General features: G+C 40.0%; 1 protein-coding gene across 3 annotated transcripts in view; it reads left to right on the top strand.

Annotated features, from left to right (window-relative positions):
• phka2 (phosphorylase kinase, alpha 2 (liver)) overlaps positions 1–16,364 on the top strand; it is a 34,405-nt gene extending 18,041 nt beyond the window's left edge. Inside the window, exons 21-34 of one of the 3 annotated variants that reach the window (XM_088599650.1) lie at positions 234–325; positions 838–971; positions 2,063–2,219; positions 2,456–2,535; positions 3,558–3,636; positions 3,896–4,025; positions 4,533–4,634; positions 5,352–5,470; positions 6,111–6,134; positions 7,169–7,222; positions 10,754–10,927; positions 12,180–12,233; positions 12,652–12,852; positions 14,612–16,364. In XM_088599650.1, coding sequence (XP_088455776.1) covers positions 234–325; positions 838–971; positions 2,063–2,219; positions 2,456–2,535; positions 3,558–3,636; positions 3,896–4,025; positions 4,533–4,634; positions 5,352–5,470; positions 6,111–6,134; positions 7,169–7,222; positions 10,754–10,927; positions 12,180–12,233; positions 12,652–12,852; positions 14,612–14,785 — 1,574 coding nt within the window. In that variant the 3' untranslated portion in view covers positions 14,786–16,364. The remainder of the gene's footprint in view (positions 1–233; positions 326–837; positions 972–2,062; positions 2,220–2,455; positions 2,536–3,557; positions 3,637–3,895; positions 4,026–4,532; positions 4,635–5,351; positions 5,471–6,110; positions 6,135–7,168; positions 7,223–10,753; positions 10,928–12,179; positions 12,234–12,651; positions 12,853–14,611) is intronic. The other 2 variants (XM_088599658.1, XM_088599669.1) reach the window with 2 other exon arrangements.
• Positions 16,365–17,499: the final 1,135 nt, after the last annotated feature.

The raw sequence follows: 17,499 nt of genomic DNA, 5'->3' as shown, positions 1-17,499 counted from the left end.
TTTTGCAGAGCTGCACATTGTCAGGAACACAAAACCCAAAGTTCCAGCTCAGCTATCGGTAGCTTGTAGGTGTTGTCATTGCACAATGTAACAGGTTGTTCATACAGTCAAATGATCATCACTATCTCATAATGATGAGATAACTCAGGAGTGTTTTTTTTCCTCTGATGGCAGCAATGCACTTCTGTGTCATGCTGCTCTTTTGATAGTTATTTCTTTGTGTTTTCTTTCAGAAGTCTCCATGTATTTGCCAACTGCTCCAGTCATGAATAGACACCGCAAGTCTCTGAACCTTTTGGAAGTACCACATTCACACCATGCCAAGGTCTGTGGCTATAGTATGTACTGCATATGGCTGTGCCATATGTGTGGTCATATATCACTCGTATTTATGGCACAATACCTCAGTACATGAAAACTATCAAGGCAATCATTCTTTTAGTAAACTGATAACATTAGAATTTTATTGAGATTAACAAACCAGAAATAAAGCAATAATTTCATTTTATGCTATTATACATTTTTTCAAAATGTTCCTGAATGTCCTAGAAGGCCACATGACAGCATGTGACTGAGAGTTCTCTCCATGTATGAAGAGGCAAAGATAAGAGAGATGACTCGCGAAAAGGAAATAATTAGCCCATCTATTTGGCCACATCAGGCCGGTAATACTGTAGATTAATGATTCATGAACTGTCTAGACTCAACAGTGGCTCAATAAGAGTCCCCCTTCAGGTACCCTAGGGGTAAATCTCTTTTTTTAAGATTCAGAAGAATTCAGTTTTGGTGGAGGAATGCGATAGGGTAATAGAGGACAGATTACGTTTGTTCCTTCAGGACCCTAGCTCTGACCTCCACCTGCCCCGTGATGCCCATGGAAATGTGGACTGTGAATCCCTTGTGGAGCAGCTGAAAGAGTGTCCTACTCTACAAGACCAGGCAGACATACTCTACATCCTCTATGTCATAAAGTAAGTAATGAGGCTCTGAGCAACTGAATGGGTAGGTGCCTTACGGAGAGAAGAGCAATCTATTTGAAGACAACCATAAAAGAATAACAACAATGCTGAGTAAATACAGTATGTTACAGTGTTCCTAGGCCTGGTTTCTGTTTCATTCTTCCTATTTGAAAAGCCCTTCTGAGCCGGGTTAAGGATAGTTATTAAGCTTGTACAAATACATAAAGCTACAGACAACTGCAGTGTGTAGTATAGTTAAACATGTTCTAGTATAGTATATACTTTAGCATATTTATAGTATGTTGATACATGCTGAAACGCAGAGATTCTCCTGTCCTGATGGACTGAAACCGCTGTGGAAAGTGTGGTTTGATCCTCCATTATTTAATAATTATAATTAATAATTGCTTACACTTATATAGCGCTTTTCTGGACACTCCACTCAAAGCGCTTTACAGGTAATGGGGTCTCCCCTCCACCACCACCAATGTGCAGCATCCACCTGGATGATGCGACGGCAGCCATAGTGTGCCAGAACGCTCACCACACATCAGCTATTAGTGGGGAGGAGAGCAGAGAGTAATGAAGCCAATTCATAGATGGGGATTATTAGGAGGCCATGATTGGTAAGGGCCAATGGGAAATTTGGCCAGGACGCCGGGGTTACACCCCTACTCTTTTCGAGAAACCCCCTGGGATTTTTAATGACCACAGAGAGTCAGGACCTCGGTTTTACGTCTCATCCGAAGGACGGCACCTGTTTACAGTATAGTGTCCCCATCACTATACTGGGGCATTAGGATCCACATGGACTGCAGGGTGAGCGTCCCCTGCTGGCCCCACTAACACCTCTTCCAGCAGCAACCTTAGTTTTTCCCAGGGGGTCTCCCATCCAGGTACTGACCAGGCTCACACCTGCTGAGCTTCAGTGGGCTGCCAGTTGTGAGTTGCAGGGTGATATGGCTGCTGGCTAAAGCATTTGAAGCGTTTGACCACTAAACCGTCAGTTAGGTGCAGACAGCCGATGAAAGGCCTCTTGCCGTAATTTGTGTCTCTTTGAGACCAGTGCGGCTCTTTCTCAGAGGGGCTGTGTTGCCGTGCAGGGGCCCGGGCTGGGATGTGAAGCTGCCAGGGCAGAGTGGGGTGACGGTGCACAGCCTGCTCAACGAGCTCTACGGCAAGGCTGGCAGCTGTAAGGAATGGGGCCTGATCCGCTACATCTCGGGCATGCTGCGCAAGAGAGTGGAAGTGCTGGCAGAGGTGAGAGCTCTTTTCACCGCCCTGAAAACCATACCGCCGTTTTTTTGGAATCTTCTCTACCTCATTTTCTGTCTCACAGTCACAGTTTGGGGAGAAAAATTAGAAATGGGAGAAACCATCTCTAGCCGAGCTGAAGAGAAGCTAGTTTTGAAACGTATCCTACTGATGTACCGAAGCCCCCATGTTTATTATATGATTGGATGATACCAATTGGGTGCTTGTCTGTGTTGTTGCAGGCCTGCACCGATCTCATTTCACACCACAAGCAGCTGACAGTGGGTCTGCCTCCGGAGCCCCGGGAGAAAGTCATAACAGCGTAAGAGAGTGGTGTCAAACTCATGAGTCCAACTTATCAAGCCCACGTGTTCAATCCATGTGTCAAATTTTGACCATGATTCGGTTTCCACCTTGTCAGAGCCCGAGTAGCCAACACACAAAACAGGCGCCCCTGGTCATGTTTACTGTAACAGTCTTGCATACACAACGCTACCTGTGGTTTTCTATCTCTATCTCTTCACAGCCCCCTGTTCACTGTTCGAATTTGTGATTAATCTACAGTGTAGTTTTCCAAGATTGTGTCTCGCAATGAAATTGACACAGGGAACCCTGTACACACACTTACTCCAAATTTTGAAGCGTGCTCAGTGACTGAATCAACAAACACTGCTCGCTCCATTTTTCTATGATCTCAAAAGGTGGTTTGTGAACATAGCGATAAGAGTCTTGTAAATATGTTTTCACAGAAAAGAAAAATAATGTTGTGTGGTTCAACAGAAGATGTTGATTTGCAATTCTAAATCACAACCCAATATGATTGATTTGTTCGATTTGTACAATAAGAAGCTGTTACCAAAGAGCAATAGCAGTAGTTCTAGAAATACTAAAATACTTGTTTCTTTGTAGCACAAATTAGTATAAATTAAGCAGTCACTTAGCAAGAGGTGTGTGTACAGTGGTGCTAGAAATGTTAGAATTTTCTGAATTTCCGCATAAATGTGACCTAAAATGTGATAGGATCTTAGGTCAAATTAGATCAGATAAGTCATAAAAATAGATAAAGAGAACCCAATAAAACAAATAATACACAAAAGGATATTCTTTTTCATTCATTTCTTGATCAAAATGATCCAACATTAAATGGATAATCAATTTTTGCTACATAAGGCCCACTTGAAGTACATTTATCTGGCCCATGTACAAAGGACAACACCACACAATGTAAACGACAGGAACAATAAATATGTTGTACTGTACATAGCATGATGCATGAAGCATCAATATCTGTGCATGTGGGCCAGATGTGATTTAAATATATATTTTCTGAATGCTTGTTACCAGCCCCCTGCCCCCCGAGGAGCTCAACAGACTGATCTATGAAGCTAGTGGGCAGGATATCAGCATTGCTGTCCTCTCTCAGGTACAGTCCAGCCTGTATTTCAAGCCTAGATTGACTATATCCGTGATGTCTGTGACCTCAAATAAAAGGAGTGAGTTTCTGTAGAATGTTGCATGAGAAAAACTTAGACAGAAAATAGATCTTTCTCATTGAAATACATGCTGAACCATAAATGAAACCTCTGACACCCGAACTGTGAGTCTGGAGCCGAAGCTGAGGAGGAAAGACGGTGAGGCAGGGGTTCTGACTGCCGTTCCTGTGTGCTTTGCTCTCTCTCCAGGAGATCATTGTTTACCTGGCCATGTACATCAGGTCTCAGCCTGCGCTGTTCGGAGACATGCTGAGGCTGAGGATCGGGCTCATCATACAGGTCATGGCCACGGAGCTGGCCCGTAGTTTGCACTGCTCGGGTACGTCGCCTCCTCGGAGGGGCCAGAAACACTCGGCACAGAGAGGGGGCGAGCGGCTGTGGCTCTGCTCCCATGAGCCTGTAGTGTGCATGTCGTGCCAAGCAAGAGAAAAGGTGTGCAGTTACGAACTGTAGAAGATCATGTTATAAATGGGCGTATTGGTTCCTTTTTCAAAAATGGAGAAGAATAACAATCTGAAATCTGGTTCGTATCAAATGGTACATGTGGAGATCAGTCTGAGCTTGTTTTCCGTTTCTGAATGAATCCTCAGTGTTGGAGCAAGGCTTAAGAAGCATAATGTGAGCATTCCCCGTCACCGAGAGAAGAAAACTTGTATAGATTAGTCACAGACTTAGCCAGAATGCAAGCTGTTGTGTATTTGTTAAAGCACAGTACAGTTGATCCACTCATGACTGGGAATTAAATTTCTTGTTTGTTTGTCATCGTTCTGTCTAAGCAGACATGCAGTAGCTTTGTTTTTGTTTTTTATTTTCCTCTTTGTTCCAGGTGAAGAGGCTTCTGAAAGTTTAATGAATCTGAGCCCTTCTGACATGAAAAACCTTCTTCATCATATCCTGAGTGGGAAGGAATTTGGGGTGGAGAGAAGTGGTGAGTGTTGCCTTTGTTATGAAAAACATGGTGTCTATGAAGCAGTAATTAACATTTTTTTTTTCCACAAGGGCACTTACGATGGGAGGGAGGTCACCCACCTGTGTTTAAGATTTCAAAAGAATGCCTTGTTTGTTATACACACTGTATTTAATTAAAACCATCCTCAATTTTAAGCCCTCTGGTTATAGAATCTTCAGTATGACTGAAAACGGCAAATTGAAAAACAAAGCTAAAGAGTTTAGTTGTCCTGGTTCTCTTGTGTTACTTGTACTGAAAAAGAGAAAACTTTTCAATACTGGTGAAGAAGAATATTTGTACAATAAAATGGTCTAGTAACACTTTATTGTTACTTTATTTATGGTTCTTTATGCTCTGTAATATAAAAACACAGTTATTAATATAATAACCATAATAGTGTTAATACAGTGTGAATAACTCACCTGTGCTAATGAAATTATTTATCAATATTTTAATTATTAAGAATTGATTGTTTGTAGCTTATGTACTCATAAAGTGAAATTTGCAATACTTAAAGGGTTACACATTTCCATTATAATCTTATAATGATAACAGTAAACATAGTGTAGTTAATTGAAGTATCTAAATAATATACCCAAATTGATTTAAAATGAATGTACCTTATGATCAGCAGATAAAGATCTAAAAAGATAGACAATGCTGTCATGTTTGTCCTATCTCTATCTTTTTCCAAAGTGCGGCCTGTCGAATCATCTGCCACCAGCCCAGCCATATCAATCCATGAACTGGGCCACACTGGAGCAACCAAGACGGAGCGCACGGGGATCAGCAAACTCAAGAGTGAAATGAAGCAGGTAGGCCCATAAGCCCACCTTCAGATGACAAAGCAACAGAGAGTGGTCAGTGAGGCTCAACCATTGTGGGGATTCTTTAAGTATCCAAGTGGAAGACTGATTTGTGTGACAGAGCGTTGTCATAGTAAATTTATGGACAACGCTATACTAAGAACATAACAAACAGCAAGCAAATATAGTTCAGATATTTGGATATATTGTTATTTCTTTTATTACTCTATCAAGTAATATAGCAAACAAATATAATTCCAATATTTATATATATTGTAATAATTGTTTATATTAATCTATCAAGATCAGCTGGCTAGTTTTCTGTTAGCATCATAAGCACACAAAAACATAGCCTTCCGGGCTTCAAGTTAAAGTCCTCTGTGATTGTGGCCACCTGAATCAACTAAGTTAATGGTTACTGCATTGGACCTGGGTCCAATATTTTTTATTTTTTGGTGTAACCGAATGTTGTCCCACAGGAAGCACCCCCGGAAGATATGGAAGTATTATTTCTCTGAAATTACATCAGTTAGGCTCTGTTGCATCCAGGTTCTGTATAAAATGTGTATGAAATGTGTTCTTTTGAACATTTCTGATTATCAGTATTTTTTTCCTGGATTAATTTTCTGTCCCTTTGTTTTGATTCCAGCTGGAGGACCCAAGGGCACAGAGTGTAGGTTGAGTTTGTTAAAGTGTTGTTTGGGCATGTTTTTCCTTCTTACTCCACAGCTACTAGCTATTCATTTGCATTGCACAAAGAAACTGCAGCTCCTAATACTATTAGCCACATCACTAAAACCTACAATCAACAAAAAATAAATCCCTTTAGATTCTGATATGCTGGCGAAGCCCTGAAGAATTGTATAATACAGTGTAGCAACATGGATTAATTGCCAGGCTAATTAAGTTTATATAGTGTTAACCATTGGAAATTAAATCATATCCAGCAAAGATAAATATTTCTTACAAAATATCATTATGACAGTATGAGAATAATACATAAATACAACAAACATTGAAATTGGTTTTAAATTAAACTAATCTCCTTTTGTCATTTTTTTCATTTGTTCCCTTAACTTTATTTACCCTGCTACATTGACTAGAGTGGAAAAATAAAAGGGGGTTTGATTCCATTTAGAGAGTAATAAGGATTTGCTGAGCAGACATGGGACCTGGTCTGAGTGACATGGATACACAGCAGCAGAAATCAACTATTTTTATAATTCTAATTTTGATTATTGACTAAGGCTTGTGTAAGTATTATAAGTCGACTTAGCAGACTTGTATGTTCATTGCCTTGGCAGCTCAATCAGTGAAGTGCTGTTTTGTTTTCTCTCAGATTTTTCCAGAAAAATTAACTGGGTGAAAAAGTATATTCAAATTTGACGTCTGGTAGTGCCTCTTGAGTCTGTTTTGACACTCTGAAAATTACAGCAATCCTTCAGGTTTTCATTTCAGCACAACTCCCAATGATCTAATTTGGCAGATTATTAGTTTAATTGGAGCAGTTTAACAGATTTTCCTCAACCTGCACTAATATTGTGAAATGGTTTTAATTTCTTTGGTGGCTGACAGAGTAGGAATGGAAAAGATCTCAAGCATGTTCAAGCCGGGACAGGTGGCAGACGGACCTGTAACCTCACCTCGGCTGGTTTCACTCTGTCCATCTCGTATTTTTATGGTCTCTTTTTTGTCTTCTGTTTTTAGATCTTTTTCAGTGGTCATTCCATTGGCAGCAGTGTAACGTCTCCTCGGTCAACGGTAAAAACAATCACGAAAAGAATAATGATGGTTGTGCATTTTCTTTGGTTATTATTTGTTACAAGATCTGCCTGCCTTGACTTGGTTTAGCTTTCACTGAGGTGTACAGGAAGTACTGAGGACTTAACTGCTCCCTCTACATTCCACTATATACAGCAGGCCTTTTACACAAATAACAATGAATACACCCATTTAATATTGTTTATATTTCTGACAAATTTTAACATGGAGACAACTCGCCATGTCTTGTCACAGAATACTATCTGCAAAATCTGCTAACTTGTTTTGATATTTCTGTAATTGAGACTTAATAAGACACTAAACCTTGCGCACAAAGTTCATTGCAAGTTTAAAGGCAGCAGTGGTCTGAAATAAACCATGAAAATGCACCACCTAGTAGTGTCTAGAACAAACCATCAGTAGTGTAAATTGTTTTCTTTATTTTTTGCCATGTAACGTCCCATTAAACATGCCGTTGGATGATTTAATATCTCAGTTAAAAACACCAAGACTGGTCATTATAAAGCCTGAGATGCTATTAGCTTCCCACCAGAGCTGCTAAGTGATTGGGCTTATCTGATTGAGCAGAGTTCACAACTGATGCTAATCACTAATCACTAGGCTCTTGACTTGCATTTCAATCCAGATACAGATAGACATTTATTTTTGTTAAGATGTTGGATTAGATGTCCCATCTATATTCCTCCAACTGAAGAGAGGTGTGAGTAAGACCTTAAAAAGTTTTTATAATAGCTGATCCACCTGAGCATCTCATCCAGCTATTTCTTAAAAAGAAGCAAAGGTATTGACTTTAACAATGTGGCTGGGTAGCTTGTTCCATCCTCCTACAACAACTTGCATAAAGATGTGGCTCATGTGTAGGGCACAATAATCAGAACTATCATATTTTAAATATTTCTAATTAAAAACATTTGTATACCCAGAGGGCAGTGAATACGTTCTGTTAAATTGATATAGAGAGAAGAAGCAATGACAGATAATTCGATTTTAAAGGAGGGTATGTTAAGATAAACACTGAAAATACGAAACACTGCCCTTAAGATATAAATAAATCACAAGATAAGTTTCCTTCTCTAAGGTCCATCCCAAACTTTACTCACTGTTTTTTTGCATGTGGGTTCCTTAGTTTTTTTTTTCCTATTTCAGACAGTGCTGATTAATTTGTTTTTATAATTCTCACTCCTTTTTTGGGTTTTGGTTATGTGATTGTTATGTGTTGACTGCATGGCTGTCCAAATCACCTCACAGGATACAGTTCTAAACTAAACTGCAGTTTCTCACATTATGCACACATTTCCAATTCAACATTTTATCGATTTGACGTAATTAACATATATGTTTACCTTTTTTAAAATAAAGAATTTGACGTTAAAGGAATATTAGCCATTTCATTTTCAGATAACAGCTATATTTATACATCTGTTTCTCTCAATACAAAAAGTAGCCTTTTAGCTTTACAGAGCAGGAATGTTGATGACACCCATCCTAGTTAGTAAGAGTTGATAGGATTAGCTATTACAAAACTTCGTATTAGACTGCTCATGTATAGTGTAGCTTCAGTTGTGGTTAAGTTTTTAAAGATTCTGATCAATGTGAATTAAAGATCCTAAACGTTGCTCCTCGCCCAATCTGAGCTTTATCAAGAGCAAAAAACACTAGGTGAGGCTATCTGTAACTACCGATTGTGTCAAAGATATTGCACGGCAGTGTCTATTTGCCGATCAGCAATGGCTCACAGCGGAACAGTGTGTGTGGTGCTACTGCACATCAGGTCAGTAGTGTGTACGATGCCCAACTCTGTGACACAGGGAGTGTGGGGGCTGTGAGCAGGTGGGAAAACACAAAATGGGGGAGGTCAATTTCCTTCACTATGCCATGCCTTTTTGTAAGCTGTCTGTAGTTGTTCATTCAGAATAAGCAGGGCGTGGCTCAGCCAGGAAGGGCATTTGTTTAGAGGGCTGACCGAGCTCTGCTCTCGTTGCTCTGACACCACTTGTTCAAGACTGGGTGATGTCATAGGCCGACTGTATACAGCCTTCCTCAAACAAGTGCCCCTCATGGGCAGGGCACTGCTGGGCTGAGCATTATTAAAGTCTGGCTCATTTTAGCTTTTTGGTGAAACAGCAGCTCCTGTCACATGCCAGGTGCTGGCAAGTTTCTAGTGATGTGAGAAAGAAATGTACCACTCCTCCACCTGGAGCTAGCTGTCCTGGGAGGACACTGCAGAGCTCGGAGCCAAATGGATGGCTCTTACAGGTGGACATGCTGAAGGTGCGTGTCTGCACCTCCTTGTTATTCTGATGAGAAACCAGAGTTATAGCTAAAACTCCCTAGCCTGTCTACCCTAGCTTGTCTTAAAGCACCTGGTAATTTCAAAATGAATAGATCCATAATAAAATCGAATTACCAATTTTTAAAAAAGGAAAAGCAAGATACCCATTTTTGGTAGTGAAGTAACATTTCTGAAAACAGAAAGGCAAAGAAAATCTCTCATTTTAGAAAAAGGTGCTAGACAGGTGGAGTAATTTTGATTTATGGTGGCACCGTTGTCCACCAGTCAGATTTTTGGCTAAAAAGCATTTTCCTCACACAACAACAAATGCAGGAGATGGATTTAGCTCCGCAAGCTTGCTCCAGAGAGCTGCTCCTTGCATTAACATTTACAGAGGGAAACAATATGCTGTGAATCATTGCCTGTCTCCTTGGCTTTCATTCAGAGTGCTCTCTTAGTGATTGCTAGCCTGCCCAGTGATGTGATTTGTTGGAGCTGTGTCTCTGAGAATAAACTATCCAGGCGTGACATGTCTATGGAGCTGCCTCACTTCGCCAAAACCAGGATGAGAATTGTCCCCTTCTTTATTTAATTTCCCTTTCCTGCAGTGAACCAGGGATTGTGTAAAAACTAAGCTAATTTCAACAGTATGCAAAAAAAGCAAAGTATCATTTCTATCATCAATTAGATGTCCTGGTTAAAGTAGAAAACGAAGAAGCTGGTAATATAGAGGACACAGTTTGAGTCAAATTTGACAGATCTGAAAACCCATTTTTATTTTGAATTTGTGCCTATACACTTCTGTACCTATTCCACTGCAGCATCTCTTAAGAATGTATTTCTCCGTCATCAAGCACAGTTGTTTCTTGAATCACTAGGTTACTTGGCCTGTTCGCAACATTACCATAAAAGAGAAACTTGCATGCACAGCAAATGACCTTAACAGCTATTTCACAGTGTACCTGTGCAATCTGAAATCTAACCCATGCTTCATTAACTGAATTGGTTATACCAGCGTTCACTAACCAGTTTTATTGCAGCTCGGCTTAGCATTAGAATGTCTTTTCTCCGGCGCATCTTATTTTCCATGTCTCAGTCGCATTGCACTGAGGAGATCAAAGGGGAAGAACGACAACAGTGTCCATTTCCTTTGTAGCATTTGGAGATACTTATGAGGTTGCAATAAACAAAGCCATCAGATCGGTTTTGCAGGTGATGATGACCTCCCTGTCTTTCAGAGGTGCAGCAGTCCTTCCTCCCCCAGCGGCACCCTCTCTCCCACGGGCGCCGGAGCCCCACACCTGCACTGGGAGGAGCGACAGGGGCAGTGGCTGCGCAGGAGGCGTCTGGACGGGGCCATTAACCGAGTGCCCATGGGCTTCTACCAGAAGGTGTGGAAGATCCTGCAGAAGGTGCGTAGCGGCGTGGAGACGGACTTCTTCCTCACAGGCATTCTGCATCCTTTCTGCTTCCTCCATCCTTACATTTTAAAATTGTGTGTTATATACAGTGGAGTACGGAAGCACATTGCTGCCACCAAGGGGGGGGAAATCCCCCTTATCTCGTAATTCCGAGATGGCAATGATTCTGAATGCATCTTGAAGCTACTGTGAACTTGACTGGCACTTTCGGTTTAATGGTCGTGTCAGTGTCCAGCGCTGCAGAATTCGTATGGATTTACTTTCGACTGGGGTTTAGTCATAATGAAATCTTGCAATTTTTTTAGCAAATGTGAAAAGAATCATTATAAGCATGAGGACCACTTTTGATGGTTCTGTTATGAACAGTTATATGTGCAGTCAGTCCCACTGCTTAAAACTGTAAGTCGGCACGTAGCGATAAATTGGTATTATACAGTATGACAATTGTGCTATCGCATGAAAGTACGCGAAAATTACGACCTCGGAATTATGAGATAATTTTCTCATAATTACGAGATAATGGCGAGGATTTTAGTAGGACTGTTTTAGCCAATGAGTGTTTAAAAAGTTACAGTTGTTTTTTAAAGGGGAACTGCAAAGCTGTTTTTATAATTGGGGGTTAGAAAGAATCAACATTGATGCATTTCAAACCTCAGTAAAAGTAAAACGTAAAAACACAGTAACTTGTAAAAACCTCCAATTTACATTCACAATTCACAAAATAGACAAAATTTCCTGGTGTGCAATGCCCCATATTCATATATATTGCTCTTGATTTCGTGATGGTTTTGCCAACAAATACTACTTAGTTGTTAACTCTGCGTGCAGGTCCCATTGGAACATTTCTGCAGTGAAATGTCTGCTGCTCAACCTGTACTTATTCACTTGTACTTCGCATTACATTAGTCATTACGGTGACTAGTGAGCAGGAAGGGCCGCATCACTTCACAATTCATGGGAACTTTTACTCTCGCCGGTGGCAAACCCAGGGGTTTGCAACAACGTGGCGACTTACAGTACTTTCACTAAGTTCACGATTTTGTGCTTATTTCGAAATTTGTAGAATGTTGCTAAAACGTCAATGAATTTATTTTGTTACCATGATTTAATAACCAGTCTGAGAAATTGGGACTGCAGTTCCCCTTTAATCTGCAATGCACAGTTCAAGAACATTGTCCTTAAGACACTGGTAGTATCATTTTAAATGGTAAAAGTTTAAAATAATGCAATGTTACTGTTTCAGTGTCATGGTTTGTCCATTGATGGCTATGTACTGCCTTCTTCAACCACTCGAGAGGTACGTTCGTCTTTCCTAACCCTCCTGAATCAACAAGTTACCCAAGTTCGTTTTTTTAGATGCTTTTTATGATTGTTGTAATCCACACCTGTGTTTATCTGCCCATCTGAAGGAAAACTGTTCCTGAGCTGAAAGTGTTAAGTGTGAATATACAAGATGCTTAGTCCTGTTTTCTTAAGTTTTCATAGTACAGACTCCTCCACACCTGCTTCAGTTGTTTTTGTCTTTCATGGTGGCCGTTTATGGTTAAAAAGTCCCTTTTGAAGGCTGCTTTCATGTTCATGAAAGCAAAACACACCGACACACCTGCCCTTCTACTGTTATTACAAACAGGAGTTAACGCACTGCAGAAACCGTGCGCATAGCTGCCCCCTCAGCTGCTGACAGCCCTTGTGGCGGTGCATTCCTCTCCCTCCAGATGACGGCGTGTGAGATCAAGTTTGCGGTGCATGTGGAATCAGTACTGAACCACGTCCCCCAGCCGGAGTACAGGCAGCTCCTGGTAGAGGCCATCCTGGTGCTCACGCTAGTAGCTGACATGGAGGTTCAGAGCATTGGAGGTATCATCCATATCGACCGCATCGTCCACATGGCCAACGACCTCTTCCGCCAAGACCAGGTACTGCCACCCCCCTCCCTCCCACACGCACACGCACACGCACACACAAGAGCAGCACATGGAGCATCCGGTGTCACATGGTCTCTACCTGCTTGACCACTCTGCTCGACAGTGTCAGGAGTGTGATCTCAGTCATCATGTTTACCTCAGCTTGTGAGCTGTAATACATTGGAACATGCAGTTGTATGCAAAAGTGCCATATTCACTGTTTTGTTATTTCAGATATCTACAAAACTCTAAATGCTAATTGTGCTTTAAACTTTGCAGACAGATGTCATGTTTTAAGTCTGCACCACTCAAAGGTTGTGTCAACTTCTTTTCACTGATACATACAGTTTGGCCCGGGGTGCCTAAACTTTGGCATACACCTTCAAGAAAAAGAAAACAGAAGAAAGGAGATGTTGCCAGTTTGGGTGCTAGTACCTTGGGTGTTGTGTATTTTGAGGATGTATGACCCCTGTAATCTCAGATTTTCTATTGGAAAAAATCAGGAGGTAGCTCATTTGTAATTTCTTACATTTCTAAGCTCTATTTTCCGCAATGAAAAGTCAACCTCTTCACCTAGACTGCTACCTACTGTTGCTTGATGCAGAACCCCCATAATATACAGTACATAAAGCTTCTGAGCACTTCTGCAAACATCACCACATAACCGAAACAAGCAGTTTAGATATCCCAGATATCCAAGGTAGCGTCTTGGATATCTGGGACAAAACAATAATAATGATTATGATTCTTCTGTTATAAAAGGGCCACTTTACTGACACAGTTAGAATTCATCTCTTAAGTTTAAGAGATGTACAGTACGTACTGTACCTTGCATGAAGTACCTAATGAACAGTTCAGCTTTTTATTTTTGTTATTAGTAAGTCAAATAACTTGTTTTGTTTAGATCAGTTTCACTCAGTTTGGTGGTTAATGTTGTTTTTAGTTAATGCTGTCTTTTAAGAAAGACAGCATTGTCTATATAAATATGATTACAGCTCAACCTGTAATGTGAAACAACCATGTGAAAAGGGACCTGTTCTTATATTTGTGAGAATACCTGTAGTCGTTCTTAATTTAATAATAATAATAATTATTATTATGCTTACACTTATATAGTGCTTTTCTGGACACTCCACTCAAAGCACTTTACAGGTAATGGGGATCCCCTCCAACACCACCAATGTGCAGCATCCACCTGGATGATGCGACGGCAGCCATAGTGCGCCAGAACACTCACCACACATCAGCTATCAAGGGGGAGGAGAGCAGAGTAATGTAGCCAATTCATAGAGGGGGATTATTAGGAGGCCATGATTGGTAAGGGTCAATGGGAAATTTGGCCAGGACACCTGGGTAACACCCCTACTCTTTTCGAGAAACGCCCTGGGGTTTTTAATGACCACAGAGAGTCAGGTCCTTGGTTTTACTTCTCATCCGAAGGACAGCACCTGTTTACAGTAAAGTGTCCCCATCACTATACTGGGGCATTAGGACCCACAGGGACCGCAGGATGAGCGCCCCCTGCTGGCCCCACTAACACCTCTTCCAGCAGCAACCTTAGTTTTTCCCAGGAGGTCTCCCATCCAGGTACTGACCAGCCTCACACCTGCTGAGCTTCAGTGGGCTGCCAGTTGTGAGTTGCAGAGTGATATGGCTGCTGATATGAACATTATTCATTTTCAGAGGAATTGTTTGCCAGGAGAACGTCTGCTGTTCTCTTTAGAAATTTAGGGGGTTCTGAGCTCCTGTGTCTTTTCCCTGTGTGTTTCAGAAAGCCCTCGGAGCCAGTGAGTTTTTTCTGGAGCAGGATCCGGCCACTGGAATTTGCACGTTTTTCTATGACAGCGCCCCTAGTGGCAGCTATGGCACCATGACGTACCTCTCCAAAGCTGTCGCTACCTATGTGCAGGACTTTCTTCCCAGTACTAGCTGCCTCATGCAGTGAAAATAAAACATACTTTTTATTGGTTTTACTGTTTTACTAGAAAAGTGTAAAATACCATTCTTTTTATAGCTTTTAATCAGGGTGATACACAGACCATTATTATTTATTGTTTTGTAATATTTTAATTTATGATATCAAGGTATGATCTGTGATTGCCTTACAAATTATTTAAATACACCTACTTGAATAATTGATACCAGTGTACTTGAAGGTACTGTACCTTTATGTAATGAATTTAATATGTTTTGCTGTGATAAATATTTATTAACAATACAGGACGTCTTTAGAGTGATAGACTTTAATATAGATACATATTTTGTTAAGTGTCTAATAGGTTAAATAATACATTTTTGGTTAACAGGAAGTTCTGTTAAAATGACAGTTGTGATATAAAATGTAGTCTAGGTTCAACATTATTGGCAGATGAGTTAAGTTTGATTATTTTTCTTTTTTTAATGGAGAAATACCCGGTTGAAGTTTTTCTTTACTGTGTGTGGTGAGTCACGTCACATATGTGAGTAATACAGTTTCACGATAGCTATAAAGGTAACGAAACCGAGACAGTGGAAGGGATTGAATACCACAAATTGATGTTATCAGTGAATTATGAACAGTTTTTCTGGTTAATTGGTTCAGTGATTGCTGGACTTGAGGGGAGTTTATGTTCTTGGTTATTCTGAAGGCAGTTTGCAAAAACAAAGTCTGAACGGGGACAAGTTTATTATTAAATCAGAAAGATGAATTCTGGCAATATTCCTCTCAAATGTGCATAAATGTATCAGAATTCATACTCTGCAGTGTCTCATGTAACATGAACTTACTTTTTTTTCAGTGGGAAACAAGTGCCATTCGTTTTTTATTTGGTTTAAAAGGGCTAAAAGCACTTGTCTTAGGGACTCCTATTTAAAATGTATTTTGAACAGACAGATGCTCTTTGGTCAAGTCTTCATCACTGTCTTGCTCCTCCTCAGTCATTGTAAATATAAAATTCCCTTCAGAGTTTTAAATTGTAAAAGAATGTGTTCAGCATCCTGCCTGACCTTTAAATATAGGACATTGTTTCTCCTCGACACATTGCAGAGATCTTTACAATTATTCTCACTGTGTTGTTCTTGCTATCACTACAAAGTTAGAGCATTATACATTTTCCACTGGTCACATTATTTTCTGATATTCACATCATGAGGTTTTTATTTTATTATGTACTATAATTTGAATCTTTTGCCATTTATCTGCCCACGGTGTCCTGTTTATTGTAGTAGTTAGCTCATCTCACGTTATGTCCACTCTTCCTTTGGTATGAATTTGATCTTATCTTTTTATCTTTTAAAAGAACCAGTACTGTATATGCTTCTGTGTCTGTTAGCATGTCTCACATCTGATATCATGCTCATTGTGAACTTAACTTGGGCCCATTGCTGCTGTGTAAAGTCTTCCAAAGTCATCTGTAACTGCAGGCTCATCTGCTGCTGTCTGAACGTTTCCTGTGTCGCAAATCATCTGTATGGTCAATTTTTCTGACCCCTTTCATTTCTGTTATCTTCCAAATAAAATAAATTCTTCACATTTAAAAAAAAAAGTTTTGACTTCTTTCATAATCATTGCCACTGGAAAAACATCAGTAGCAAAAAAAAGAAAATGTACAGAGACAGAAGGCCTTATTTCTTTTCGATCAATGTTCTGATTCATTAGCCTTTGAAAGGAAACGTCTTTTAAAATCACAGCCCTCTGATTCAAAAAGTAATCCAGACTATTATTACAACCAACAAGTAAAAATTAACTATATTTCAGAGTATCTCCTTTAGGTTTTGTTCAGCAAATCTTTTATTTCATCCTATATGATTGCAGTCTGTCCTAATTCAGATCCTAGTTTCAGACCCAGATGTGCAGACCGGTCCAGTGACTGGTGAGATTTTCCCCTGTGGTTCAAGAAAAAGATTCCATTACAGTTTGAAGTGGATCTGTCAGGCAGGACTGGTGCGGCAATGTGGACAGAGGTACCTCGATACTGCGGGTTCAGTTTTTAGTTTTTGTTATTTTTTCTTTTAGTGAAAAAAGGAAGTAAATGTTACACTTGCTTAGTCAGTTGTGAATTCTGATCTTTTTTGTCCTGTCCCCTCAGAGCAGTAATTGACATAAACAATTAAAGGATGTAGGAGAGGGTGAACCTTAATCTTATTGTAGACTGACTTCATTTTTGTATTGCAAAGAGAGAGTGCTTGAATTAAGGCTAAAGAAGGCTCTTGATGGCTTTGAAGTGAGTGCATTTTGCTGTAATCTTTGTCTGCTTCCTGATCTGGGCTTCATAATATTGAAGATTTGTATTAAACTGAATAGAAGGCATGTAGGAATGTTACAGTAGATAGCATTGCAAAAGTATTAACCCCTTTCCAATGATGACCCATTTTTTTTCTGATATTGAAGTGGTGGTTCACACATTTGAATATTTTAATCAAAATGTGAATGCTCAAACTGATGACTTTTATGGATGCAAGAATTGCAAAGAAAAATCCCAGACAAAATGTTATTAAACTTCAGTGTTGGAATGGGGAGTTAGTCCCACTACTGAATGTGGCAAGTCAGTAACAGGCGCCTCGATGATAGAATTTTTGTATAGAACTACTAGCTTTATAATTTACTTGATGGTGAACAAGTTTGTGTTTAATTCATACAAGACTCTATAACATAGAAAGGGATGGAAAATAATGCTACAG

Source organism: Lepisosteus platostomus, chromosome 2 (assembly GCF_059453375.1).
Source record: "Lepisosteus platostomus isolate fLepPlt1 chromosome 2, fLepPlt1.hap1, whole genome shotgun sequence".
NCBI lineage: Eukaryota > Metazoa > Chordata > Actinopteri > Semionotiformes > Lepisosteidae > Lepisosteus > Lepisosteus platostomus.
The sequence above is the reverse complement of the archived record's forward strand: the minus strand, read 5'-3'. Positions and strand labels throughout refer to the sequence as shown.